The 20,661-nt window shown below is 37.0% G+C and overlaps 1 protein-coding gene across 3 annotated transcripts in view; it reads right to left on the bottom strand.

Annotated features, from left to right (window-relative positions):
* INVS (inversin) overlaps positions 1-20,661 on the bottom strand; it is a 103,881-nt gene that overhangs the window by 52,591 nt on the left and 30,629 nt on the right. For 2 of the 3 annotated variants that reach the window (XM_087758308.1, XM_087758311.1), the window contains 2 exons: positions 6,488-6,661; positions 892-1,059 (listed from right to left, as the gene is read on the bottom strand). In XM_087758308.1, coding sequence (XP_087614434.1) covers positions 892-1,059; positions 6,488-6,661 — 342 coding nt within the window. Of the gene's footprint in view, positions 1-891; positions 1,060-6,487; positions 6,662-14,072; positions 14,164-16,178; positions 16,217-20,661 lie in introns of those variants that run through there. The other variant, XM_087758318.1, reaches the window with a different exon arrangement.

The following is a 20,661-nucleotide window of genomic DNA, read 5'->3' as shown; positions in this document are numbered from 1 at the left end:
GAGAAAAGCAAGCAAATTTTCATATGCCACACGTAAGTTCTCAACTTGCAAGCTAATCAGGCAAACAGACATTGTAGTTACCTTACAATCAATACGTGTCCAGTTCTGAAAGATCTTTGAAAGACAAAGATATAGAGAGATTGTTGCAATATGAGAGAAAAATTCAATTGACACTTCTGCATCTTTCTATGTTACTGAAGTTCAGAGATTTCCACAGCATAAAAATCAAGGCAAAAATCAAGCTGAGCACATGATTTCATTGTACTCTTTATAACTGTCAGTGTAGAAAATGAAACTGAAATACTGCAGAACGAGAAAATACGCCATGAAGGAAAAATTATTAAATCTGTACAGAAAACTAGTTAGAAAGTCTCTAAATAAACTGATAGTGGGCTGACTGATAGTTGATCAAACATTTCCCAGAATTCTGGCTCAAAAGACCAAATCAAATTAGACTTTTCAGTACAGTTAACTAGAAAGAAACTTTCAAATAATGAAGAAAAGACACACAACAAAGAAATCAGTCTGCAAGATGCAACTGAGATGAGTAATATGACTGGTCATTTTAGCTAGGAGAACTTGCAACCCCTTCCTCCCTCCCTTCCCCCCAGACGAATAGTTACACGTATCAAACTAATTAAGAGAATATATATATAATCCGCGAGTTAGAGTAAAGATATTCACCCACAGAACTCGGAAGAAACCCCTTTCAATACAGCAAATATATTTAAGATGATTTCTTACAAAATTCTGGATATTGGGAAAAGAAAATTATTTCATTCTCAAAGAGTCAGTGGACTAAAATGAAAAATTTCAAGAGAACAAAAAATATTTCTATCAGAGTAAAGTAATAAATACAGAAAGTGTTATATATATAAAAGACTTTCTTACCAGAATACATTTCACTGTGTGAATTGCACTAGGGTCCTTGTTGTTAGCTGCCCAGTGAAGTGGGATTTTTCCTTCAATATCAGGGATTCCAATATTTGAATCATGTTTGATGAGAAGTTTCACATGCTCTGGGTTATTGTAGTAGGCACTCCAATGCAATGCAGTTTGCTGGAACACAATAATCACAAGTTTTACAAACACGGTGAAAAATGAATAGAAGATGAAAATTAAAGTTTCTTAGAACCTGAAATATGATTTAATTATATTTTCACAGAATGAAAGAGATCACCTAGTCCAACTCCTCTGCTCAAAGCAGGGTCGACCAGAATAGGTTGATCAAGGCACTGTCCAGTCAGATTTTGAGTTATCTCCACAGATACAGTCTCCACAACCTCTCTGGACAACCTGTTTGACCTCCCTCACAGTAAAAAAGTATTTTCTGAGGTTTAAACAAAATTTACTAGATTTCAACTTGTTCTCATTGCCTCTTGTCTGTTCACTGGAGACCACTCAGAAGAGTTTGGCTCCATCTTCTTTACTGCCTCCCATCTGGTATTTATACACATTGGTAAGACCACCCCGAACCATCTCTTCTTCAGGCTAAACATTCGCAGCTCTGTCAGCCTCTCGTTGACGTCAGATGCTCCAATATGTTAATCACCTTTGTGGCTCTCCACTGGACTTGCTCCAGTATGTCTATGCCCTTACTGTACCGGGGAGCCCAGAACTAGACACAGCATTCCGTTTGTGGTGCCACCAGTGCTGAGCAGAGGGGAGGGACCACAGGTAAAACCAGCTTTAAATAATGGGTAAATGAGCAATCTTTTGTTATACTTCAGTAAAGAAAACTGACAGAAAATGGAGCACATGTACACCTCAAAATGTGGGTGACGACTCAAAATCACTGGAAAAAAGCTTTAAACAAAATTGAACAAGAGGCTCATCTACCTAAGTAAGAGCAGATATTCACACATCTTTGCTATTGAGGCCTGAATTAGGTCTGAGTTACATCATCTTACGTGAGACCCACATTGAGAAGCCCTTATGCTTGGATTATAAGTATTTCTGGTAAAAGTTAATTGCTGTGTATGAGGATTTCTTGGACTATGGCATGAGAATACGGTCCATGCTACTTAGCCACCCAACAGGGCAATGCCACCAGGTGCAGCAATTTCAGACCTGGAGAAAATATCTGAGCTTGGTATTAAGTAATCATGTCCAAGTTAGAATGGTCATCTGAAGCAGGCCTCAGCATCACAGCTGCAGTACACAACAACTGTAGTGATTAGTTTTGTCCCTCTTAAATTTGGAGATCTCTTGGAATAACACAAATTGATGGAGAAGCATATAACAAGATTACTTTCTGCTAGAGGAAGATGGTACTTAATACTAAGACTAGACTTGGATCCATCTTGAGCAAAGGTTTTGACTTACTACACTGTCCTAGATCATGCAGAACTCTAGAGGTTGAGTATTACTGAATCTAATGCCCCCCGACCCATGGCAGGCCAATAAAACAACAAAAGGCAATCCATGCTCCTATTGGAAATTCCTGACTGCCAGTGGCTTTTTCCAGGCATTACAAATGTTCATAATTATATAAGCAAATCAACCTGTGGGTTTTTTAAACAGTAAAACATTGGTATATTAACAAGTGCTTTACTGATCAGACACATCTCTCCCAACTGCCAAGTCATAGAGGTTTGTGAGATACAGAACGAATTTTATTTCCCCATTTCCCTTCCTCCCACCCCCACCCCAGCAAAATACTACATGGCACTTTGATTTGAAAATGGAGAGAAATAACTGCTGCAGGACATTTGTGTATAAGCCTGCGATACCCTGGATTAGCATCCCTGAATAGTGAGATAGAATGTCTGAGTTCACTATCATATCCTTAACGTCTCCCTAAAGGAGGAAGGCAAAAAGAAGCCTATTTTTTGTGTTTGTTGCTTTAAGCTGTTAGTTTAGTACCATGGTAACATAATACGACAGCACAACTTTTTTGTCTGCTTGGTAGTTCACTGAAAAAGAGCTCATTCTAAAACATAACTAAAGGGATTGCAAGGAAAGGTCTGATAACTGACACCACGTACAACAACATACAGCCTAGCACCATAAAGCATGTTCAAACCATCACAGCTTGGCGGGACTGAATTGAAAAACTTCTAGCAGTAGAAGTTTCTAGTAAGTTAACAAATGTTATTTCTTAAGTGCAGCTGACCAGTATCCCTAGAAACTGACAGATGCAATGAAAGCAAAAACTTTCTTGATTACCAAGAGGCCAATGTAGTCTTTATTTACTGGCTTCTCTCACCTACAACCTGCTTTTCAGCCAGTTGCCTACACAGAACTAGACATAAACAAACAGTTGCTCTCTCTGCTGTTCAGGAATTATATTTGACACTCTTAATGCACATATTTGCAGTAAGGGAAACAAATAAGCTATGTGCCCAACAGGGTCAAACTTGTTGGACTCTGTCCCTGAGACCTGCCTTTCATCAACCTGAATTCCAGCTTTGCTACTGTGACTACTCATGACGTGAACTGGAATAGAAGTGCTCTACATCTTGTGGGAAATCTGGCAATGCTTTAATACTGCCTTGGAAATTTGCTAAACAACAGGCAAGGTTCCTAAACAGCTTTGGCTGGTTTCCATATACCTTTGTTAATTAATTAATGTGGTCAGGAAGTCAGCATGACCTCTCCAGAATGACTGCTATAATTATAGCCAGGGTTTCCATGATACATGTTAGAATATCCTGGAAGGCAAATAGCTGATTGCTAGGGCACAGGCTGGTTGAACTCCATTGTCCGGAGAGGACAGAAGATTAATTTGTTGGAAACTGGGCTTGCAGCTCTCTTATCCTGCTTCCTAGATGATAAAATCAGATAAGGATTTCAGAGTCTAAGCAGTAACACCACTAGAAAGTCCAGTCCCCTTCTCTCACTACGTCCTCTTGTGGCAGAATGAAAACCCACTACATGAGATACGGAATGACAATTTCCACTAAGACCAGCCTTGCCAAGCTGGTATGTTGATTATCAGCTGATCTAAACACATTTACTTGATCAGGGCACTCACATTTGAATCAGTGGTAGATTAGTGCCTGGTGGGGAGAATTTTTGCACCAGTTCCAAGATCACTTACAAATTGTCGGAAGGAGACTTTCCTGCTCAATGCTTAAAAAGCCTCCATCATCAGTAACTGTTCCAGTTGTATTCGATACCATGCCTACCTTGCCAATGGTATTTACATAATTGTTTTTTTGGTCTTCCTTTTGCTATCTACATTCAGAGTGTCTCACTTTTTGTTACTATATCCTTGAGGAAAAAATTTGGCTTAGAGAACATTCATATCTCTGGATTCTTTGAAAGAAGTCTCTCTCAGATTTCAGGATACACAAACTGCTCAAGCACAAGAAATTTAAACCAGATATTCCCAGATTGACAGGTCTGCAATAATTACTAGAAATCTGTCTACTAAAGGCAATGTGATCATCTCCCAAACAGAACACACATCAAACATTCTGACAAGAGGGATGCATCTGTTTTGTTCAAAACATATGTGGAAACACAAGAAATCCTTTACCTAGAATGTCTGTCAGGACTGTGTGAAAGTCCAATGCCTCCTCGTACCCTACTATTAATGCTAATGGAGGCAACTGTTTCACATCAGTTTTAAATCAAGCATTGCTAAGTACTCAAACTTAAGAACCACACTAATCTGAGCACCTCAAAAAATACAGTTACTATATGCTAAATAACTAGTCCTTCTTTTAAAATGGGTTAGCGTGCTGTTACTGTGGACTGGCAGTCCTCTCTGTATGAAGAGTAATAGTAAATCAGTTGTTTAAGAACTGTGCCATTTTCCTTCTAAGATCCGTTGTCTCTCCTGGCTGGTCATTCTAATGATAGTCCTTTTTAACAAATATCAGTAGATTATTTCCTGAGGCTCTTAGAAGTCAGTGTGCTTCTGAAGCAGGCTGGTAATTTTGTTGATGTAGTAGAGCATGACTCAACTTTGCAAAGGGACATCAGACAACTCATGACAATATATGCACTATGTGATATACCTGGAAAGTCACCCGGAGATTTCCTGGCCCTTCAAGCAACAGTTGTCACTACAGATGCAGAAAATTAGTCTGAAGGACTTTATTCTAAGAAGGTAGTAATGTAAAGCATGAAGATGTTAAGATTACATTTTCTACCGAGAAAGTCTGCAGTTTCACAAAACAAATGTCAGTGACTAACTGGTGCTCTGCTCCAAATGAAAGTCTCATGCCAGAATGTCAATCAACTTCATCATCACATCCCTCTCACTAAATGATGCACTCATGGAAGCAACAGTGCATGTGCATTGATAGCAGACCTTCTGCTGCCAATTGGTCTATTTTATGATGATGATAACGATGATGGTAACAATAATGATGATAAGAATAGTAATAGTAATAATAATAATAATAATAATACCAATTTGATATTTTTTATTGTCCCTGTTAGAAAATCTTCTTGACAAATGGCATCACATTCTATCTTAGGCCAAAAAGTCATGTATGACTAGGAGACTCTAAAAATTGTCCACTTTTACTTACAGAGGTACAGAAAAAAGGACAGTCGACGAGATAGATTTAGTCTATGGGTATTTCTACCCTTGGAGCATCCTTGTGGATGGAAGTGAATGAGCGGAAGTGAAGGAGTAAAGTCGAGCCAGGAAGAAAGGAGGGGGATGTGTGTGGTTTGAAGGTGTTGTTCTAATTTTTGTTGGTGTTTCTCACTATACTATATAACTGTTTTAATTGGCAACAAATGAAACTCATTTTCTTTAAGTGGAGTCTGTTTTGCCCATGACAGTAACTGCTGATCAATTGTCCTGTCTTTATCTCAACCCATGAGCTTTTTCAACCTATCTTCTCCATCTGTCCCACTGAGGAAGAGGAGTGTGAGAGTGGCTGGGTGGGCATTTGGCTGCTTGCCAAAGCTAAGCCACCACACATTTGTAAAAGGCCACACCTATGGACAGCTGTGTCAATATCACCACCATTTTAGGCTCCAGTGCAGGGTGAAATCAATCACCCAGTGTTAGGAAGAATGTCTGCCAACAGCAAACCTGCATTCAGCTTGGCACCAAAGGAATTTCCTTTTTTTTTTTAAACTCACCTTTGGTATTGACAAATACTTTGAAGGCGTTTTTGCACAGTTTTCTAGTGACTCTTATCATTAAATGATTCTAAATGTAGGGTTTTTCCAAGGAAGAAAAGCAAGATAAGCACCTGCTATTCAGATTATAAAAAGGATCACAATGTTACAGAAAGACTTAGACCTTAAAACCAGTGGGTTTTTAATCCTCTATTATTCTATGTACTCTTTAACAAGAATGTCAATGAACTCAGTGCAATGAATTTTTACATCATTATTGTCAGGAAAATATTAATATTTCTAAAGGTGATCATTACAATACCAGCATTAGCCACTATTTTGAAGACTCAGAAAAAGTTTGTTATGACTGAAATAATTTTTCACACACAATTGTTTGATGTAACATCAATTTCTAAAGCTGCTACAAGTGTTGTCTTAAAATAAGCAGTATTTTTACCTTGTTTCTGTCCTGGGTATCCACTTCTCCGGGTGCCATATGTTTTAGCAACAAAGCTAAACATTTTGGGCTTTTGTGACGTGTAGTTAAATGTAACGGTGTCATATCCTCTAAGTCCTTCTGCATCCAGTTCCCTCTACGAGCCAGTAAAAGTTTCATGAAGCGGTAATTTCCCTGGGTGAGGAAAAATATCAGAAATTTATTCCAGTTTATCAAACCAAATGATGATACTGTTTAGATATATTTACTGTTGCATTACAGTGCCTAAAAAAATGCACCAAAACAGCTCTAAGCTTTGGAAACATCTAATGAAGATTTTCTGTTAAAAAACATTAACTTTTAATTTTTAAGTCTGTTTTGCTACGTGGTATTAGATACATATCTTCCATTAGCGGAATTTGTAAGACAGGGTTCAGTAATACCGAAAATTCTGCAATATAGTCAGAGTTTCTTGACAGTTTAACCTCAATAAACATCACGTAAAAACTGAAATAAGACCATTACATGCTGGTTTCAGCAAGGTAGACAGTTATCAGATGAGGAATAAAACTAAACGTGAAGAAAGATGAGCATTTTCAAATTGAAAGTAAGAAAAATAACAGAGAATGATTAAGAGGGATAAAATGTACTCATCTGAATGAATAACAAATATACGGAAAAGGGACCGTTTCTTACATTTTTAAATTGGGAACTATATATGAGTTTCGATCTACCGTATGTATGATAAATGGATGGGACAGCTAGCTTTGTAACATATTTAAAATATTTAACACTCTGGACTTACTAGGGTTTCAAAAGAAATAATGTAGAAATGCTCCTGGCTACTAATAACTGAGGGTGGATCCCAAAGAAAACAATCTGGTTTTATTTCTCAAATCATTGAAGAAACCAGTCAAAAAGCAAAGATATAACCATGCAATCATGAAGAAGCTGTAGTGATTTAAGGTACAGCCAGCCTTGATTTGCTACTTCCCCTGGCTTGGAGATTATTTTCCGTATAACAGAGACGCTACATATGACATTTTGATGCTTCCACTTCAATATAAAGTCTATTGGGTTTTTCAAACCACTTTCAGCAGTTAAGTTTCAGTCGAGGACCAGTAACAGCTGGAGCAATAACTCATTAAAGCAAAACATCTGGATCTAGCTTGTGTGATCACATTTTAAACATCCCTATTCTTTCCCCACTCAAACTTTGAACCTTTCCTAAAGTGAAAATGCTTTCCTAAAATGCTGTCTCCCAATTTTGCTCACTGTCTCCCAGTGTTTCCCAAAATATTAGCTTTTGCCAATTTCACATATTGGCAGTTTAAGTAAAAGTATCAATTACCCATAAATATAATGAAAATAGAAAGCTCAGAAGAGAAATTGTACTAATTCCCCCCACTCAGGGAAAAGCTGCAGCATTTGATGAAGCTTTATTAGACAATGTACACAGGAAAGGTGACACTCAAATCAATAGAAGTCACGGCTTTGGATTCTTCTGCTCATGGAACTACCTGCAAATTAACATATTTCAGTCTGCTACAATTCTTTTATAAATCCTGTATGTTAACTTAGTCCCTTTAGGCTGTCTTTGGAAAAACAATGAGAAAAAGGCAGCCATGTAGACAAGTGCAAGCAGTGCTAAGGAATGGGGGCACTTCTGTATATCATTAGACTCAGAATTAGGAATCACTTTGTCAGCAGAATGGTAGGGTGGAGATGGGCCAAAGGATTCCAGAGGCCCCCACAGTATCCAGTGCAAGGGCATAAAAATATTCTAGTTTCTTTTTTCATAGCAGCCACAAAAATTAGAAGGACAGATTTTACATATATTACTGTTCTGCTCATTGTCTAATAAAAATGGAAGAGTTGAGCTTTATGTGGGCAGAATGGATTTCATCAAGTATGCCTAAAATAATGTGATTTTTTTTTCCCCTGCTACATTATTTTATTTTAAAGTACAAAACAGGGAAAGCAAATCATGAATGAGCTCAGACAAAATAACCTCTTTCTGCTTCTACAGTTTATTGTCATCGGTCCTTGCTCTTCAATGAAAGCCTACAAGAAAAGTCTGCCAAAAACCTTACCACAAACCTGCCTGAAAATGCAAATTTCTCTTCCCAGAGACAGCATGGCTACTCTACTCTTCAACAGCATTCACTGCAAGTAGTGACTGACTAATTCTCTTTCTTCTGCTGGGTGTCAGGAAAAGCATAACCTTAGGATTTTGTCCCTTTAATACAAAGACACGCATCAAGGCATACACTGAAGTACAGAGGCAGAACAGCATAATGTCTGCACAGCTACTAATCCACGCAGAACACACTCAAAATTAATTCATTATAAATCTGGGAATGAGTTAGGGATGAGAAAACTCCTCATTATTGCCATTATATTTTACAGGTAAATATAAGAAGAATTTGCAAAACTCATTAAAAAAGAAAAAAAACTAGCAAAAAATTGCAATGTATCATGACGTGGATGGGAATTAGACTGGGGGAAGACAACATTAAATAATTTAAAAGAATATTAGTCTTGGAAGAAATATAGCTGCTTTTCTCCATCACAGAGGATAAAGCATTTGGGTTTTTTTCAGTATTTCCTGCTCAATGTGTATGCATACACATGAAAGAAAAAAAAATTGATTTTATCTTGTTGATGGATGCTTATTGGAAGATTTACAAGTATATTGTGCTCTTTGAATGAATTCAACTGAAAAGAAGAGTCAAACTTAAAATAACACATAAAACTAAGGAAACATGCATTTTTATTATTAGAGTTTCTTTCCCTATACTGTATTTTATTTTTGCTTTTACACATTTTTCCACCATTTACTACTATATTATTCTGGTGCATGCTTAGCCACCAACAAATCCCTCTCCTTAGGAAACGAATCTGTAATAAATCCCCTCATTCTGAAACACAAAAGACTGTTTCTTCCAAATGATTTAAGATTTTTTTTAAACCATCACCACAGAAAACACCTGTACTTAAATTACTTATTTGTAATGATCTTATTCATGCTCTTACTTCTGACTGCTATTCTTTTCTTTAGTAATACCATGAACACTGCTGTGTTCCTTTCACTTGTTGGAAAATAATACCATCCCTATTAACAACAAAGGAAGAATTCCCCACCTTCGACTGATTACTGCTTAAGTTTGTAAATATGCAATGTATCAACATGTCTTGAAGGCAGATTTAATTTAGGTCTTACTAGGTGGAAGGGGAAAAAAGTATGCTTAATCTGAAAAGCAGTTACTAGCCGAATTCCCTCATTTTTATAAAATTCTTGTGCATAACAAGTCTTTAAGCTTGCTAGTTTTTACTCATATAAAATGCACCTGCTTGGCCTAAAGATTCCTGGGCAGCATGAAGCTCTTTGGGTCAGTCCACGGTCTCTTAATATTGACAGTGTCTCTAAAATGATTCTGTTATACTGTGAAAACATTATGAGTAAGCAGGATTAAATGCTGGTATAGAAAACTCAGTTCCTGGTAGCCAAAATTTACTATTCCAATGGTGATTCTTAAAATTCCTTTATATTCTATTAAAATTATTTTTAGCCAAAAGGCTCACTCTGTATGCAAACTACAGCACGGTTTCAGAGAACAGCTGACAACTAGCTTCAGCATAATCAGAAGAAATATTTCTGCGATTTCAAAATTTCAGCCACATATACTAACTGCAATGGAGTATAACACATTTTTTGGTAGACAGTTCAATAAGCAATCATTGCTCTGCCATCAAGTAATGACTTTGAAGAAAGTTCTAGACCCCAAGCTTAACTGCTAAGCAGTCAGAAAAACTTTCCTTTCCTGAATGTTTCAATAGAGGAAAGAGTGATGGGAGAAACACGTTAGTTGGAACCAATGAATTTGCCAGAATTCCTATTATCCCTGACATTGAAAAAGTTATCCCCAAATTGCAAATCCATTCAGAAAAAAAAAAACCTGTTTAGTATTTTCAATATGAGTCTACAGCCAGGAACAGGTTCCAGCAGAAAATTGCCAGTAAACTCTTTTCTACCTACTTTTCTGGGCCTACAATATCATGTGTTTATTTCTTCATCCATCTAAAGCAGCTTTTTCAACCTATTTTCTCTCCCTGGCCCCCTGAGAAGGGGGAGTGAGAGAGCATCTGGGTGGGCATCTGGCAACCAGCCAAGGTCAACCCACCCCATTTGGTCACCTAAGTGAAACACTAAAGAAACAACGAGCTTTGTATTGGTAACAGTGTTGTTATGATTCTAATTGTAGGTTGATACTGAAATTACTGACGGTTGTATTACCAATGCACTAAAAACATTAGCCTCACACTTCACATCATGCCACTCTACAGCCCAGCACGTTCCTACTCTAAGTTGTCCAGTCACCTTGTGCCTCTGTTTCAAACACTTCCTCAGAACTTGGCTCACGGTACCTTCACTCAGCAGTGAGAAGACTAGGGAAAGAACACTTCTTTTTCCTTTCTTTGGATCAATGGCAGTCCTCTTCTTCCCTAGCAAACTCATGGAGAACAGGAGATCTAGAATGTGACTGAACCTAACACGGGCATATGTGTATAGGGAAAGGGAGGGATTCCAGCATCACTGCGAAGCCACTCTAACATCTAAAGCCCTTCTGGGCCAGGTTTCAGCCTTTCCCCAAACAAATAGGCAGACACAGGTTCCTACTGGTCCATTGTCCAAAACAGTTCAATTGTACTGCAACATTTAGAGCAATCATATTTTTGTATTACTGTTGGGAAAGTTTAAATAATGTTACCCACCTCCACTGACTGGCTCTCTGGGAATAGGTAGCACAATGTCCTGGTTTCAGCTGGCATAGAGTTAATTTCCTTCCTAGTAGCTGGTATAGTGCTGTGTTTTGGATTTCGGATAAGAATAATGTTGATAACACACTGATGTTTTAGTTGTTGCTAAGTAGTGCTCACACTAAGTCAAGGCCTTTTCAGCTTCTCATGCTCTACTGACTGAGAAGGCTGGAGACACACAAGAAGCTAGGACGGGGCCCAGCCAGGACAGCTGATCCAAACTGGCCAAAGGGATATTCCATACTGTATGACATCATGCTCAGTATATAAAGTAGGGGAAAGCTGGCCAGGGGGGGCCGCTGCTTGGGGACAGGCTGGGCATTGGTTGGTTGGTGGTGAGCAATTGTTTTTCATTTGCATCACTTGTCTTTCTTGGGTTTTATTTCTCTCTCTTTGTGTTATTTTCCTTTTCATTACAATAATAATAATAACAATAACAACAATAATAATATTTATATATGTATTATATGTTATATATTATATAATTAATATATAATATATTATATATAATGTATTATATGTTATATATAAAAATGTATTATTATATTTTATTTCAATTATTAAACTGTTCTTATCTCAACGCATAAGTGTTCTCACTTTTACTCTGATTCTCTCCCCCATCCCACCGGGTTTAGGGGGAGCAAGCGAGTGGGTGTTCGGTGCTTAGTTGCCAGCTGGGGTTAAGCCACAACACACAAAAGACCAACCAACCTAACACAGAAAACACTATCATAAAAATACAGCTATGTAAGTACTGCAGCACCCAAAATGAAAAAGAGTTTTCGGCAGATATTTTTGTTCCCCACATGATATCTAGCAGTATAAGAAAGATTCAGAGTTGTTAATGGATTTTTTAAATTTACCTTTTCAATACATGTAGATAATTTAATACATTCCAAGACACACTGTTAAAGCCTGAATCTTAGACTACCACAGAGCTAACAACAAACTGCTGTAGTTAATCCTGTTTCTTGTGAAAGGTTTTATTCTTCATGTAAGCAAAATTCTTCCAGAACTTTCTTAGCATACACAAGTGTTAACCTCCTTAACAGGTGACAGGATAGTCTCTCCTCAACTGTGAGATATCATGCACGTTCCCTCTGAGACCCACACAGCTTAACTTGCCAGCAGAGAGGTCACGTACAGTGCTCTGCTACATTTGGTAGAAGCCTGGCAATGCCAGCAGTGGCAGCTGGGATCACTGCTGAGCTATCAGGAGATAAGAACTGCAATTAAAACTTACTAGGAACATGTTACTTCCTCTCCTCTTAGCTGGCTAAAATCTGATGCTTTTCTGATTCAGAACTGAAAAGAAACTGAATACAGTTCCTGTAAAACATATACAATTTTCTTTCTGTGAACTGAAAGTCTGTAACAGCCATAGGGACATTTAAATTAACACCATATAAAATAAATAAATGTAAAAACCTGGATTACTAACTGTTGTTATGTAAAATAAAACACCATCTGAAATGGAGGAGTCATTTTATCATCTTAATACCAAGCGTGCATATATTGAAACTAAGTTTCATCACAGATGTCTCCGGGATAGTCATTAAGTAGATAAGGGTCCAAATGCTTTTCCAAACTACAGATAACACCAAAAGACAGTAGACAAGTACACTTATTAATAGAACAGGAACCAGCACTCTTAATCTGTTAATATTCTTTCTCCTTATATTACTTCCATTTTATATGGCTAAAGCCTCAGTAAATCGATATCCCTGTCCTGCACCAGATGTGGTTCTAGAAGAAATGGTAAGGATAAAGGGAAGGGGGAAATACAACTATTTAATCTAAATCCTGAATGAATGACAGCAGATCAGTTTCGCTGTAGTCCAGATTGCCATTTATTATGCACCAACAGTCAAGAAGGTTTTGCAGAATCCCAAATAAAATTATCCTGGGCACATAATGATGAATGACACTTAAGTATTTGGCATAGCAAACTTTTAAGTATTTTGGAGACATACAAGCTTGCTTTAAGGAGTTCACCTGGGTTCTAGAAACGTTCTGCTGATGTGCAACAGAGCTCTGTGAAAATTTATTTCCCTCCTCATCCCACTATTTCGTGGTGAGTTACCTTGGGCATTATATAACCTTGTGCTTCTGCACTCCGACTAACCACTGCTCCTACCCTGTAGCGTGGATATACCTCTGAGGTTGCACTTTTCATCTTTGGATTTTCAAAACGTACTACATGGGTAGATAAATATAATACCGTTTTATAACAGGAGAAACTGAGCTGTACAAGATTAGGCTAAGAGTCAGAGGAATATGTGCACCTCTCCAAGCATCAAAAGCACATCCATAGATGGGCTACCATCACCTTGTCAGCAGTGGGTTAAAAGGGGCCAATGCATATAGAAAAATTGCTTATTTCCCTATTCATTGCTGAGACCACATTTTCAAAAAGCATAACAATTCTAATCCATGTGAAATATTTAACATGACTTGAAAGACTGAGTTGTAATAATTTATAATGTAGTGCACATGAGCTGACTACTGACTGTTACAGCACAGCTACACTTGGTTTTCGGAATACCTACAAGAGGCTTGTGAAGATTTATTTGACTGTAAGGGTTGCTAGAGAACTAGGAAAAAGGCAGCCCAGCATCTCCATATAACCTCTTGGTAAACACGGCAGGGGTCATTAAAAACAATGCCAAGCTGTTAAACCGTGAAGATGCTACTTTGGCTCCAATTCAAAATTACATACCTGCTTTCCCAGTACTGGGAACAGACAGACCAAAAGAACATAAAACAATTTAAGAGTGATCCTTACAAAGGAGGTGGTTTTTAAGGGCTCTTCATTGCCGGCAGTCATAAGCACTGAAGTTGCAGTCAAGGCATATACTTCCAGCAGAATAGAAAGCCTTAGAAATATTGACAGATAAACCACAAATTAGAACTGAAGGTTAAAAATGACCCTGTAGGTTACTACATCCAATCCTCCAGCACCATAGGGAGTAAGGACATCTAATCCTTTTCAAAAAATTCCTAGAGATTTCATTTAAGTGGAATCACGGTGTTTTAGATGTTTTTTCCCTGTTTCTCTCAGTTTCGGGCTGGATTTTTTAGGTTTTGTTTGTTAAGACACACACCCCCACACACAGTTCACTCTTTCTACCCGTGAGAGTACAGTGCAGGTTTTAAAACCTAAAGAAGTATTGGTCTTTTTATCTCAATAACAAAGGATAAACCCTACATTCCCCCCAAAATATCGTCAGCTCTCTGCACTCATTCTAGTTTGAACTCATTTGTTTTGAACACAAAGCAAGCAGAGATTACAGAGTACACCAGAAGAGGTCCCACTAAGTAGCCTACCGAATGGCAATGATACTTGTCTATTGCAAGCGCACATATCTTGTCAGACATACCAAAAACTGCATTTCTCTCATTAATTAAGCACATTCTCTGATCAATTAGCACGTTGATGTCCTTCTCAGTCATTTTCAAATAATAAATTCATGATACATAGAATAAATTGTTCTGCCCCTCCCCATTCTCGCACACAGACTTGCAGTTTGAACTATCATATTTCCAACCATTTCGATCACTTTCAGTATTCTCGTACTTCTGGTATCCCAGACACTCCAATCCTGTCTTTGACTGACAATAATGCCTAATATTCCGTGACTCTGAAGTATCCTTAGAAAAAGTACTACTTGTGATGTTAAGTTTGTTAATGAAAAATATCGACTAATACTAGATTCAAGTGCAACTGTCAAGGAATTCTAATATAGTCCTTCTGATCTTACAGTTCATATTTCAACTGTATTTGTTTTCAGTTCATTATCAAATTCTTTACCACACCCTGATATTTTGTGTCCTAATTTCCCATGTAACTTGCAATTTTCCATCTAGCACTACAGTAAATATTTTTGTACAGGCCTAAAAAGACAATCTATTGAATTTATTTCTAGAAAATCAGCTGACAAAATATTCAGTTACTCTTGAAGAACCTACCTCTGACAGTGTGGTGCACATTTTACCCAATTTTCTATTTATGTTTACATATTTATCCCCTAGAAACTTATTTTAAATTCTTACATGCTACTGAAGTCAAATAGGCTACTTCTTTCAGCTACTTTTCTTCTTATTTAAAACAGTGTTCAAAAATGTTACTGAATACCCCAAATTCTGCAATGTTGTGATTCCCAAAGAATGTTTCATTGATTAAAACTTTTCTGCGCCTTGTCCCTTGTTGTTTCTGTACTATTAAGAAGAGATTTATCAAAACCAGGCATTAACCACTGCCCCTGCAGTAACTAAGCCTGGTCAGCAAGTGCACAGAAGACTGCAGGCAAATGGTAAAATACAAGTCCCCACAAAATCAGAAGCGCGACGGTCAGCCTGTTTAAAGGGGTGCGTTTGAAGACAACAGAGAAAGAGTAACAGTGCAGCAAGTCCACCATTCATGACAGTAGGGATTTTGGAGATCTGATAATTATACATCCCACCATAGTTTAATAATTCATTAGCTTATTAAATTTTGATTTTTGAAATATATTCATTATTAATTAGGCAGCACTTACGTAAGATGTTTTAGCACAATTTTTTCGGTATTCTTTTGTGAAAAGAGAGACCATTTAACAATCAATAACTCCCCTTCAGAGGAATATAATATATAATTCAGTCACTTTTACTCTTTCACAAACAGAACACCACAAAATTATTACAGTTGAATTCGCTGCAAAGATAAAACAGGTCTGCTTTTCTAATACTACACCAATCGTAGTACGGGCAGTGATTATACTTCTACTGTCTTTAAATATTGTTCGTGTTTTAATTTTCCTTTTTAAACTCACAAATCATATTTAAGAAAGTATAGCTGGATACATAACAACGGCTTGAGAGCAGGAGAACAAATCGTATCATAGGTTATTACCTGTATATTCACTCACGTACACTGTTCCTTTGGTTTAGACCCAGTTTGGGGCAGAACGAGAACTGGAAAGGTGCATGGAAATTTAGCATACCAGACCAATGATCTCCTTTCCCAGAGAAGCACATTCTATCCCAAATATACTAGTTCTTCTTCTAAGATAATAAAAAAAGTGAAATAGATTGCTATGAGTTTTTAAGTCAGATTAGATATTAAACCTTTTAAACCCAGGACTCCTTAAAAGTTGGAGTTAAGATTTAATCATCGCTCATGTCTGAAACACAGAATTGTCTATACTTTTTAATAGCGATATGTGAGTTTCTAAAGTGAGTATAAATCTATACATTGACGCATAATAAATTGTATTGTGCACTCAGACACTCAGTGGGGTAAGACATGAACAACATGAAAGTCATTTAGATTTTCGCTTAAAATCCAAGCAGAATATAGCAGCCACTTTGCACTACATTAGCACGCTTTGCCAACAGATTAGCACAGATGCTACAGCGAAGTTGAGAACAGCTCTTTGCTGTCAGATGCTTTCAAGAAGCAGTGAAAGTCAAAAAATGTTAACTCCTTAATTGCTAGCTAAGCCTTTAAAAGAGAAACATATCCACGAGCTCTCCCTTTAAAACAAAAATGGCAACTGAGTTTAATCTGCTTATGTTCACAGAGCAGAAACTGCTGTCTTTGACCTACTCAATCTCACAGAAGATAATCTTACTATATACACAAACATACATACTTGCTCTCTTTCCAGTGAGTAGGTGCTGAAGAGAGGATGCTTCACCCCACAGACCAGCTTGGTCACGAATTTTCAAAACCTGAGAATTTTAATAACTTTGGAAAGAAAAAGGGCTGTGCATGTGGTTTCTTTAGAGGTTGTTTCATTCCCTTGAGAAGAAGCCCGTTCTCAGAACATCAGAAACAACTGAGAATGACATGGAGCATATGAAGGACTTTCTGTCACCAACACCTGCCAGTTTTAGTAGCTTTTCAGTGAACAAACTAAGCACTTACAAAAACAGAAGCTGTGACTATCATACTTCTAATTTGATATATATAGGAACAGAATACTGTTCCAAAAGCAAATGAAATCCATACATCAAAAGGAGCATTTTGATATGCTTATATTATCAGCTAACTGCCAAAAATCTGACAAGGATTCTTCAGAAGAAGTCATTAAAATAGAGACTAGCAAGTACAAATATTAAGTAAATTGCACATAAGAATTATTTAGATTTATAAATTAACAACACTTGTGTTTTGAAATATTATCTATGCATGAAATAGTGAAACTTTTAGATTTCTGATACACTGAAACTGAATTAATATTGCCTGGTTACAACAGCTATAAGTCCTGTAAGAGCTACCCTTTAAATGTATATGACTGCACCACTCTTACACTCCTTGAATATCACTAAACTTTTTTTAACAGTTCCTGAAAAAAGAATTAAATCCATTAATATAGCTACTTAGAACCTCAATTTCTATTAAAATGAGTAAAGTCACCATCAAAATAGCAGGCTGTCTCTCTGGTTATCACATGCTATATTGCCATACAAGTTCAACACACAGAATATTCTTATTTGAGCAAATAAGCTCAGACAAAGTTTATATAAGATTTTGAATACGTTTAAATGTTAATACATTTCAATAGAATTTAAATTTCAAATGCTATATAAAGAATACACAAAATTAGAATCACAGACAAGCTCCCAATAACTTTTTTCCCCATCTCTGCCATAATAAATATGATTTTGCTATGTAAACCATTAATAGGGAAGGAAATTCTATTTTATCCATAAATCTTAACAGTTGGATTAATCATTCTTCATGAAAACATAGCAGGTGCAAAAATATTGTCACTGTTGAATGAGAGGGTGTCACCAAAAGAGAGGGTGAATAAATCAAATTATTTCACAAATTTAAAGTAAGGTGCTTGTATTCATCAATCTGATTGCAAAGTCCTACAGAACAAATACACTGAAGTGTTTCTATTAAACGTAACAGTTATAAGGACATTCTCAGTCCTTTCAAATACTCCCCTCAACCTTTGGGACATACGCTTGGTACACTGGGCAAGAATTAAACACTGAAGATAATAATTCTTAGCTCATTTTTGCTGCATACTGTCTACTCACCGTGGTAGTCTATACTAACTACATTATAAACAAAGTCAGCAGAGGTAGTAGAGAAACTGCTCCTTCCTGTTCTCTGCACTCCCTAATCATCTGGCAGACGATAGTCAGAAGACTCGATTTCCACATGCATCTTCAGAATAGCTGCTGCAGAGTGAATGGAAACAACCCATCTCTGAACAGACAGATAAAATATAATAATGTAAAGTTTATTCATTATAGGGAGTTAAACCAGTATTTCTTCTAGCTCTGGAACCACTTCAGTCACAGCTGGACCAGTTTAATTCAAGAAAACTTGAAATCAAGTGTTTAGGTAGTTTTAATTTGAGCAAAACTAAGCAATTAACTCCTTGATTAAAAATGTAACTGAAAAATAAAAGTAAGTAAAAGAAAATTTTTAGGATTATTGTTTTAGACATAACCCTTAACAGTCTTGGACTACAGCTTTGAAAAAAATTCTGTAAGCTATTTATTGCCTCTGCGTGGACAAGGATGCTGCCATGTCTTCTATCCAACAAACCACTGTCGGATTTAAATATGTGATGTTTTGCTAACCCTTTCAAGTCAACCACGGCAAAAACGTCACTGATTTTGACATTGGGTTAATCTCACAAAGTACCCTTTTAGCAACTTTGTTAGCAGCATCCTAGACTCAAAAGTAAAACACTCAACTGGAGAGAACCTCTCAGACAGCTGAATAGAAACCTTATTTACCGGTTTCCAAGATGAACGTGTTCATCTGTCTGGCAAAGCATCTTAGGCAATACATCAGCCAAGAACATCAGTACGGCTTGAGGCCAGTTCTGACTATCAGACATTTTGACTGAAAGCAAGGCGGTGTCTGAACTTAGAGCACTTCTCCCTAAAGCCTCTTGCAAGATTCGCTTCAATATCTTGGTTTCCATAGGAATAGACAGAACTATCAACTGGCACGCGGTCAAAGAATACAATAAAGACAACTGACCAGTGCTGTAAAAGCCAAGGTAAAACTGTTTCCCAGCATAAGTTGAAGGAAAATAGGTGTTTGCATCTTACAGCCTTTGACCTCATTTATCCATGGCCTGTACATGCTGTTTCTGTGTAGTGTCTCGGCTCTTCAGCTCTAAATTTTATGGTCTACCTATAGAAATTAGTGGCTTTCATGTAAAAAAACACTTCAAGGATGAAAACGCAATTAGCATTCTCATTTCCAGTTGATCTCTTCTACTGTCACTGAACTTGTTTTCCTGTAGTGTTCTCTTGAAGTCATTCAGGCAGAAGTACCCACAAGACACAATCTCTGGGGATTTACGAGAAAACCTGAGACACATCATCCATATTTACAGGATCACTGCCCACCTCTTCATAAAGAATCAAAGACTACGTTTTCAAAAAATACTGTATTTCAAAAAATATTGTGATTTGAAAGATTTGGCAGCAAGTACTGACCCCCTCCTCCCCAAAAATACAAGTACTAGAAAATATTTACTACATTCATTTTCTTCATCTTAATGGCTTTAAGCTGAACAGCCTTGAACTAAAAGTAGTGTTAAAAAACTAAGAAAATATATCCCTGAAATACATGTTATTCTTCACTAATAAAAAAACGTGTAACAAAAAAGGGTTTCAAGCTGCTCTATAAAGAGACCAAAAAATGATAATTTGAATAGGTAAGGTAATCTAATTTTGCATTTTATGAAATGCTGACATCAGCTGTTGCTTTCCAGGAAAAAACAGAATTTGCTTATGTCGTTTATACATATCCATTTTGACTTGAGTGTGATTCACCTAGTTCTCTTTAATCAACAATTTAACCAACTGTTTACAGACAAAAAGAGAGACAAATGAAAAATTAGTGCTCCTGGAGTTTGTGGCTGGCCATAAGATCGGAATTTATTTTTCAAATACCTTCTATAGCAATAGCCTTGCATGCTGAAGACATCCTATCTTGTATACTATTGATTCAAATGACAAGCCTGAGCATCAGATTAAGGACGTGTCATACACCTGAAAAAAGATTCCTGGAGAATTCAGCAGAAAGGTGTCCCATTTCAAAATGATCTATTGCTAGTACTGCATTTATTGAAGCATACGTGGAAACATTTAACACAAAGCTTAATTCACTTAAAACTAGAAAAACACTTAATAATTAGTGAAAACACATACCTTCGCTTTTTACTACGGAATACCCGGAAAAAGTCACCTCATTCAAACAGAAATCACCAAACAGCTCACAAAACTGAACTAAACCAAACTGATGAGCTAATACTAGTGATAGTCCTGTTTTAATTTGTCAGTGCCAAATCTGGGCACAAACAAGTAAGCGGCTTCTCAGTCCCAACAACAATATTTCTTCTTGTAACCAT

Source organism: Nipponia nippon, unplaced genomic scaffold (assembly GCF_047370975.1).
Source record: "Nipponia nippon isolate SJK-2023a ecotype South Korea unplaced genomic scaffold, ASM4737097v1 scaffold_1, whole genome shotgun sequence".
In the NCBI taxonomy this organism is placed as follows: domain Eukaryota; kingdom Metazoa; phylum Chordata; class Aves; order Pelecaniformes; family Threskiornithidae; genus Nipponia; species Nipponia nippon.
The sequence above is the reverse complement of the archived record's forward strand: the minus strand, read 5'-3'. Positions and strand labels throughout refer to the sequence as shown.